Source organism: Hyalella azteca, unplaced genomic scaffold (assembly GCF_000764305.2).
Source record: "Hyalella azteca isolate HAZT.00-mixed unplaced genomic scaffold, Hazt_2.0.2 contig11164, whole genome shotgun sequence".
Lineage (NCBI taxonomy): Eukaryota > Metazoa > Arthropoda > Malacostraca > Amphipoda > Hyalellidae > Hyalella > Hyalella azteca.
In genome coordinates, this window is record NW_025941172.1 from 1 (window position 1) to 8991 (window position 8991).

The following is an 8991-nucleotide window of genomic DNA, read 5'->3' on the forward strand; positions in this document are numbered from 1 at the left end:
GATATGTGTTGTGGACTTGCAGGATCCTTCATAGAAGGTTCTATGTTTCAAACTGACTTTGCAGATAAAACAACTCACTTATTTCTTCAAGGTTGCAATGCTCTGACAGTGATCTATGGTCTTTCAATAATTCAATAACAGTTCAGAGTTTGTAACTCTAGCAGCCTACCACTGTCAGCATTTCAACCTAAACCCTCCAATCACAGACAAGAAGTTGGACCTTGTGCCCTTGGACACTACCTGTACTTGGGTTGCTATGTGTACTGTAGTAAGTTTTGAGAGTATAGACCCAGAGCAAGAATAATAATTATTGATGTTTTATCAAGTGTTAGCCAGCTAGGCAGCTACAGATAATAAGGCAGCTGCAGATGATAAAGCCAAATGGCCATTACAGTGCTGCTTGCATCCCTGGAGATTATGCTCATTGCATATATAAATTTGCTACTAATCTACTTTGTTTGTACAGGTTTTAATCATGGCATCTAGGGATTGCATTCAGATTCATTGGGCAACTGATGTAACCATTTTTTATTCAAATGAGGCGAGGATTGATAGCAATAATCTTGCAATATATTTGAAACACTTCCTATGTTTGCAATGTTTCCCTATTTTTGTTGGGTTCAAATATAATCTGAACTATATGACTAGAAATATTTCATTCAAAGTTAAGGAAGCTCATACCAGAGATTGTTCTGGTTCATTTAACCATGTATGCGGCTTCAGAATTTGTAGCAGCACTGACATCAAAGCATTCAGCCACTTGAACTCGAAGGTAAGCTTATCTTTTGGAAACAAAACAACTGAACATTGATTAAATGTTTCAAATATGTGGATAATTTCATTGTCCATAAAAAATGCTACATTCTAATTTGACAATATTATTTACTATTAGTTTAGAGAATCAAATGAGATTTTTTAATGATAATTATCTATGTATCTTTATTTTACTGTTTTGGGTTGCAATATGCTGCATAGAATTTCATGTTTGTAGATGGAGCCAACATGAGGTGAAAGTAAAAATACAGTAAATGAATGGGTGGATAATTCATACATCCAGTCAATTTTATACAATATACTGTAACTCTTTCTCTAATCAATTCACATTGCTATATATTAGTTGTGTTTACATTCATTCATTACATTCATTGTGTTTACATTCATTAATTCAATACATTCATTGGTGCTTTCACATACACCCCAAGTCTTTGCCTGAAAATTTTATTATACCTACTCTGATTTGCAGGACCCTCCGCTGATCATTGGCATTGAAGATGATCTTGCACCCATTATTGGCCACATATCAGGTGTGATGAAATCACAGCAGAAACATCTTACTATTGCTGAAATGATAGATTCCTATTTTGGCCAGTTTTCTAACCAAAACACATTATTGTCCAATACTTTAAAGGAGAACATTATGATGCCACATCATGTACAAATGGAACATGATTTGAAAACATCAAGCTGCAATATTGCTGAAAGTTTTACTGAGAATGAAGCTCCTTGGGAAAGACATGAAGATGATATGAACAAGAAAAAGCAAATCTTAAATATCAAGAAGCCAGCTTTCCACCAAAGGAATTTCTTCATTGTCTTAGCACCAGCAGGCTGTGGCAAGTCACAGCTGCTGAATTTTTTGCAGCATCACTACAATTCAGTGGTCTATGGAAGAACTACAAGAAGTTTTTCAAAGATTTTTGACCTTGCTAACTCCAAGTAAGTATTTTTGCTTTAGGCAATTGTTTTTTTTTAAAGATTTTTTTATACATAATGTCATGAAATTAATACATGTATATATTTAAACTATCACAAATTTTTCTAATTATTTTTTTTTAATTTAGATAGAATTTCATTGATGTATGACTCCTCATTTGAGATTTGGACAATCAACATACAGTAGGTTCTGGTAGATGGGACCACATGAATATGCAATTCTTTTGTTAATTTTGATGCAATTTGCTGAACAAGATGGTGTGTGTTCTTCAAGAGTTGGTTCTACTAAGCCTGTGATTCATTTGAATGTGTGTCAAGTTGAATCTAAATTCTAATTTTACTTTTGTATATCTTTTTGTTAATGTTGTGGTCATTTATTTCAGGAAGCCTTGCCTTGTCCTTCTTGATGATTTGGATCAAATCCCCAATAGTCAACATCTCGTGCCTTATGTGACATCAATGCCTAGTAAGGACCTAAAGCTTGCTAGTGCAAAGTGCCTGTGCTGTTTGCTAAAAGACTTGAATTAATTTTGAAAATAAACTTTTGATTGCATTACCTCTTGAATTAGATTTTTATTCATGCTAGGATTTTTTTTTTTTCTTTCTCTATCTTTATTTAATGGGTGTCTCAAACAACTGAAAATTTATTCTTCTGGAAATGGTATGACTTTCATTAAACTTTGTGGTCATAGCCATGAGATTTGTGTCTTCAGCAAATGTTTGTTTCGTCAATCAATATTTTAAGACGGATGTGGTCAGGAGCAGTTGAAGCATGCAGCAGTCGTGCATTTTGTCCATAATAATCTCAAGCCTATACTTAAAATTAAAAGAAGGCTACCAGGGTGGGAAGAACAGATTTTAGTCTGTATGAAGATGGTGTAAATTCAGATATCTACTTAATTCTCTTAATGCTGTGATTATAATTGAAGATGTTCAAGAAGTTGAACTGAACTTTGCTTGAATTGATAGATTGAAGGCTGCTCATTGAGATTAGGCAAGTCAATGCTTATTGGTATTTAAACAAGTTTAACATTTTGGTTAATATACAGTATTCTGTTTTCAAATTAACGGTATCCAGTTGTTTAAGTTGTTTGATAGATGTTATTATAAATTGTTGAACTTTTTGAAAGAAAATATTTTTTATAGAAGACTTTTCAGCCATGCAGTTAATTTGCTCATTCTTGATTATGAATATATGACTAAATTCTAAGGGGTGAAAAATGCAAAGAATTGTTTGTACCTGAGTTGGCTATGGCCTTACCTCACTAAGATTTTATATAGAAAGCAAATATATCTTTTAAGTGGAAAAAGTACCTTGATTTGGAAGGAATTTTTGGACCATTGTTGTACTAGGTAACCTTCACTTATTAATTTAAGATAAGTTTATTTGCATGGAGAAAGTTTGAGTAACTATGATGAGACATATTTTTTATGGAAATTAACCTAAATAAGAATCAAATAATTATTTACTGCCAGTTGAATGCAAATTTTGTTCAACTTATTTCATAAATTTCATCCCTATATATTTACGCACCTATAATACTATAATAGATGAACATAATCTGATAAATTTTATTCCATTTATAATCCAAATTATGATTGTGTGTTTGATAAAGCTAAAACATTCGCGAAGTATATATTGCAATATTGTCTCGACTTTGAGATGCAATTTCTCCATTCCATGCATGCTGATAATTTTCAAACCAATTATCAAGAATTTGTTGAGCAATCAAGGTTACCCTGCAATATGCCAAAGGCTGGTGAGTGGGCAAATCAAAACAATTGAATTTCTTAATTCAATAATTTCTCTCCCTCCAATTTCTGATTTATTCAAAATAGTGCATTTGATTGGTCCAGAAAGAAATACATTAATATATTAAGTAAATGAATACCTAATCGTCATGCATGGTTCTAGCAATGTATAGTTTAAAATCATTTGGGAATTTTTTTCTATTTGGTTAAATTCAGAAATTAATGGTAAAAATACCCATGCCTTGAATTAATCCAGAGAAATAAATGTCCAAAATTACTACCATACCTCTTTGATTGATGAAGACATTATCTGTAAAATTTTTCACCTTTGCTCTATTGCCAACATCTCTACACTTGTGATAAATGTCTATATGAATTCCACCAATTCCTACATCTTTGATTAATTGAAAAATTGTAGCAAAAAATCTCTTGTGATAAATACTAGAATGAAGGCCACAAATTCTACTGTTTTTATTAGTTCCAAACTAATAAAAACAATAACAAACTAAAAACTTTAACTGTTTTATTAGTTCCAAACTGAAGGCTACTAAAGTCTTCAGCTTTTATTTGTCCTATAATAAAGTTCACAAATTTTTACTCCCAAATTTAAGGCTTCTAGATTTCTACATCCAAGTTAAATACCACATTTTGTATCTTTTATTACCAAAATGAGTGCCGAAATTTCCTTTACTTTATTATGTTTGAGGTGACGTGGTTGTGGTGTGCACGGCGCAGGAGGAGCTCAAGATACACGAGGACCTCAGACGCCTCTGTCTTGCTCCGGTCCACATCAGGAAACCTGCAGACTCTGCAAGGCTCGGCATCCTGGAGGCAATGATGGGCAGGCAGGTTCTCAGAATATATTTAGAATTGTTGGACCTTGAATTATATTGCATTGAAGCTTTAATTCAGCCTTAAATGAACAAAAGCTGAAGTAAAGCGATCTAATTCAGCCAAAGGCTTGGCATCGTGAAAGCAATGATCGGCAGGCAGGTTCTCAGAATATATTTATTGTGAATAAGAATTGTTTGACCTTATATGATATTGCACTGTAGCTTTAATTCAGCCTTGAATGAACAATAGTGTTATGTTGTCATTCCTCAGTATATCTTGAGTTATACTCTGTTGATTCCTTTATTCCATAAAAGATATCCTTTCCATAAAAGGCCCTGAGTTATTTCTATAAAAGGTCTTCTGTTCTCAATTCTCTATAAATAGCCTTATGTTTTTTTCTCCTTTTGAGGGCTTTTTACTTCACTGTTTTTGGAATGAACTTGACTTCTCTTCAGACAAAAGAGAATTTAATTTACATTTCTTCTAAAGGCCTCAAGTTCTCCTTTCTTTCCATACAAGATCTAACGTTCTGTCATTAGCAAGATTTTTTAAATGTTCTCATTTGTCCACTCCTATCATTGCAATGCTTGTTATTTAGAATTGTTGGACCTTAAATTATATTGCATTGTAGCTTTAATTCAGCCTTTAATGAACGAAGGCTGAATTAAAGCGATTTAATTCAGCCAAAGGCTTGGCATCCTGAAGACAATGATCGGCAGGCAGGTTATCAGAATATCTTTATTGTGAATGAGAATTGTTGGATCTTATAAGATATTGCATTGAAGCTTTAATTCAGCCTTAAATGAACAAATGTTTGATCATCGGGACTTGTAGTTGACTCCTGAGAGGCAGCTATGTTGTTATTACTTACAATTTACAAGCAATCAAGTGCCAGATGTCATTCCGATGTGTATCTTGATTTATACTCGTTCTAAGTAGATGCCTTTATTCCATAAAAGGCCTTGAGTTATTTCTATAAAAGGTCTTCTGTTCTCAATTCTCTATAAATAGCCTTATGTTTTTTCTCCTTTTGAGGGCTTTTTACTTCACTGTTTTTTGAATGAACTTGACTTCTCTTCAGACGAGAGAGAACTTAATTATCATTTCTTCTAAAGACCTCAACTTCTCCTTTCTTTCCATACAAGATCTAACGTTCTGTCATTAGCAAGATTTTTTANTAAATGTTCTCATTTGTCCACTCCTATCATTGCAATGCTTGTTTATTCAATTTATAAATTAATTGCATTCTATGATCTACAAGTCTTTTCCATTTCCGTTCAGCCACATTCTCTAAGCTTCTTTTTTTATACCATTCTCTTTTAATGAAATGTTCATGCAGTCATCTAACTTGGATTCATATCTCAAGCAGATCAGAATTTATTTATCAATTAGTACCTAGTGATGAATTTAGAATTTTATTTAATTAATTCTTGTCTTGCAGGGCTGGATTGAAGTGTTCACCTGACACCCTTGCTCTACTTGTCCAGTCAACAAGTAATTACTCAATTCAAGATTTGAACGACCTGGTGCTGGATTTACATTCAGAAAATAAAGCTTCCTTAATAATTGGCCAAGAAGAAGTGAAGAAGGCCCAAAATAGACTTAGAAAATCAATGCAGATGAGCTTTGCACTGGGAAGTTCCTCGATTGCAACTCAGTCCAATACATCGTCGGCGTCCTCGGTGAAAGTTTGTGGTTATTCCCAGGAAATGCAGAAACTGGAAGATTGTGTGAGATTGACTCTAAAGCACTCGTCTCTATATGACAAGTTAGGCATGTCTCCTCCGTGCCGGATTCTGATTTTTGGGCCTTCTGGGTGTGGAAAGTCGTTGTTGATAGAAGCTTTGGCTGAGAAATTCTCTTTACTTGTGAAGACTGCAACCAGAGCTGATATTTTCAGTAAATATTTCGGGGAGAGCGAAAATAAACTGGATGCTATCTTTAATGAGGTGAGTGATATTAAACGCATCTAGAATCTAGATTGATTGGTTTCATATCGAGTCTCCAATCTGCAAATCAGTTTTCACTTTGCAGTGTTGTATACCTTTTGTGATTGCTTGTGGACAAAAATTTTGTTGCCACAACGTTTATCCTATCATTTATTTAAGATAAAATGCTGAATACATTGCTGGAGTGCAGAATAGAGCACTCCAATGTACTTTATATACTGCACCAGCATCACTTTACAGTATATCAGCATCACTTTACAGTATATCAGCATCACTTTACAGTATATCACTTTATATACTGCACTAGCATCACTTCACAGTATATCACTATATACTGCACCGTCATCACTTTACAGTATATCAGCATTTCTCTACAGTATATCACTGCCACCAGGCCGCTGCATCTGCCCCCTGCATCCTGCACCTGCCGAGCTTCGATGGCATCGCGAGCGTGAGGGCGCGTGAGCATCACGAGGTCGAGGGGCGCGTCGTGAACTTGCTTAAGGCGCGCCTGGACGGAACAGTCAAGCTTAAAAACGTCTTCGTGATTGCCGAGACTTCCAGGCCGGAACTTCTGGACTCGGTAATAATCAGTTTTTTATGCATTGACCCTGTAAGTCATGGGATCCATTAACCCTTCAACTACGAATGCGTTTTCCTTTTCCAATACTACTCGTATTTAACGTCATCGTGTTTGCCGAGACTTCCAGGCCGGAACTTCTGGACTCGGTAATAATCAGGGCCAATACTTTCAAAAGAAGTTAAGAGATCGTAAGTTCATCAGCCAATCATTGACAGCCTTTCAAGCAAAATCCACCAATCATAGACAAGAAAATAGGGCGTAAGCACTTACGTTAACTTAGCGAGTTTTGCAAGTATGGACCTATTTTTTAGCGCATTTTCTCATTTATGGAAAAAAATGCACTATTGTGCTCGCCATGTCCGTCTGTCCGTGACCTCAAGTTTTCGTCGACGAGAAAATGCGCGCTCTGTCACTCACTGCAGTAGTACTGAGTTATATTTTTTTATGTATTGATCCTGTAAGTCTTGGGATCCATTACCCCTTTAACTACGAATGCGTTTGCTTTTTCTAATACTATTTTTATTTAGTGATGTGGGTACTGGAGGCGCACTGGGTTTATAACAGATTAAATTGTTTGTTTCATAAGCAAGCAACTTTTGTCGAGCAGAGCTTGGCAGAATTTAATGTGAAAAAAGTGGAAAAATATTCTTACCGACGTTGAAGCTTCTCCTCATCAACAAGTATAAAAAAATCGTTATATTACGGAAAATCACAATCTAAATATAAACTTGAAGCGAAGGACAAAACTTACCATAAATTTACGTTTCTAAATTGAAACATGGTGAATTTTTCCAGCAGTTTATTTGATTCAAATTCCTCATCATCTCGTGAATTACCTTTATTTTCTCCTGCAGGCCATCATTCGACGAGGCCGCTTCATGGCCTACCAATACATAGGCCTGCCTGACGAGGAGACGCGTGCTGCGCTCATCACCGACGCTCTGAAGAAGTCGTCGCTTGCCCAGGCTCAGGTCGATGCCTTCACTGCAAGAACCCAAGGATTCACTGTGGCCGAGGTGACAAATTAGTCATATTTTTCTCTCAGTAATGGAGTAACCGACCAAGGATTCACTGTGGCCGAGGTGACAAATTAGTCATATTTTTCTGGCAGTAATGGAGTAACCGACCAAGGATTCACTGTGGCCGAGGTGACAAATTAGTCATATTCTATCTGATTTGCGTGGATCAGATAAAAATATTCGCAGGATTATGATTTGGTTGGGGACCTAATTTTGTTTTTGATTCAGTAAGGATTGGGTTTTGAAATTATTTGTATTAAGCTAATCATTTTCCCCGAGTGAGCTGCTGATATATTAAAATTAGTTTTTATTGTTCTAATTTACTCATCGTTTTGTATGATCGAATTCGTATCGCGGTGATCTTCTCCATGGATAGATTGGCACGCTCACCCGATGGTCACGGAGTCAACCAAGACTCTACAATAATTTATTGACTTAAAATGAACCAATGTAAAAATTAGATGTTCAGTATCCCAGAATTCCTTATAGACAATTTTTAGAGAGTAAATTGTAGTCCATAACGCCAGAACTGTCGATTGCTGTTAACTACGTAAGGTAATGAAGTTTGGTTGCTCTAATCTATGTTGAACGTTTTTCTAACTCTGAGCAAACATTGAACTTGACTCAATGTCCAGCTTAACTTCTGTCTATTCCATTGATATAAAATGTTCATGCAGTTGATGATTTAGAGTAGACCAAGACGATGCACGACAAAAAATTTGTTCTCCCAATTTGAGTTCGGCTGAAGACTATGCAAGATTATTTAAATGAACTGTACCGTTTCTTCTTGTGTTTACACCCAGTTCAGGGAAGTCTGGCTCTTCATTAAGGTTGTCTGTAATTGATCCGAACCTCTTAAATGCAACCAAACAATGTTCTCTGCTCTAAAATTCCTTCGTCCACAGTAACGTAAACAATCGATGATATTCCTCTCTGAATTTTTGGTCAAGAAATTCGCTAATACACAAATAGTTGAATTACAGAGGATATAATATCAAAAATGTTAAAAGCTCGCATCTGTACCCATCAGCCAATCACTGACGGCTTAAGTAACTAAACTCATCAATCACGGAAGAGAAATCGGCCGCTACGTGTACATAAGAGTGTCGAATGCTTTTAATAACGAGTTACCGTTAGTAGA

General features: G+C 35.4%; 1 protein-coding gene across 1 annotated transcript; it reads left to right on the top strand.

Annotated features, from left to right (window-relative positions):
- Nucleotides 1-462: 462 nt before the first annotated feature.
- On the top strand, nucleotides 463-7847 carry LOC108677542 (ATPase family gene 2 protein; the record flags this gene model as incomplete). The annotated part of the gene is given in 7 exon segments (XM_018165771.1): nucleotides 463-772; nucleotides 1244-1716; nucleotides 2097-2179; nucleotides 4172-4310; nucleotides 5741-6248; nucleotides 6643-6831; nucleotides 7686-7847. Coding segments are annotated over 7 exon segments (1851 nt in total), but the record flags the coding sequence as incomplete, so codon positions are not given.
- Nucleotides 7848-8991: the final 1144 nt, after the last annotated feature.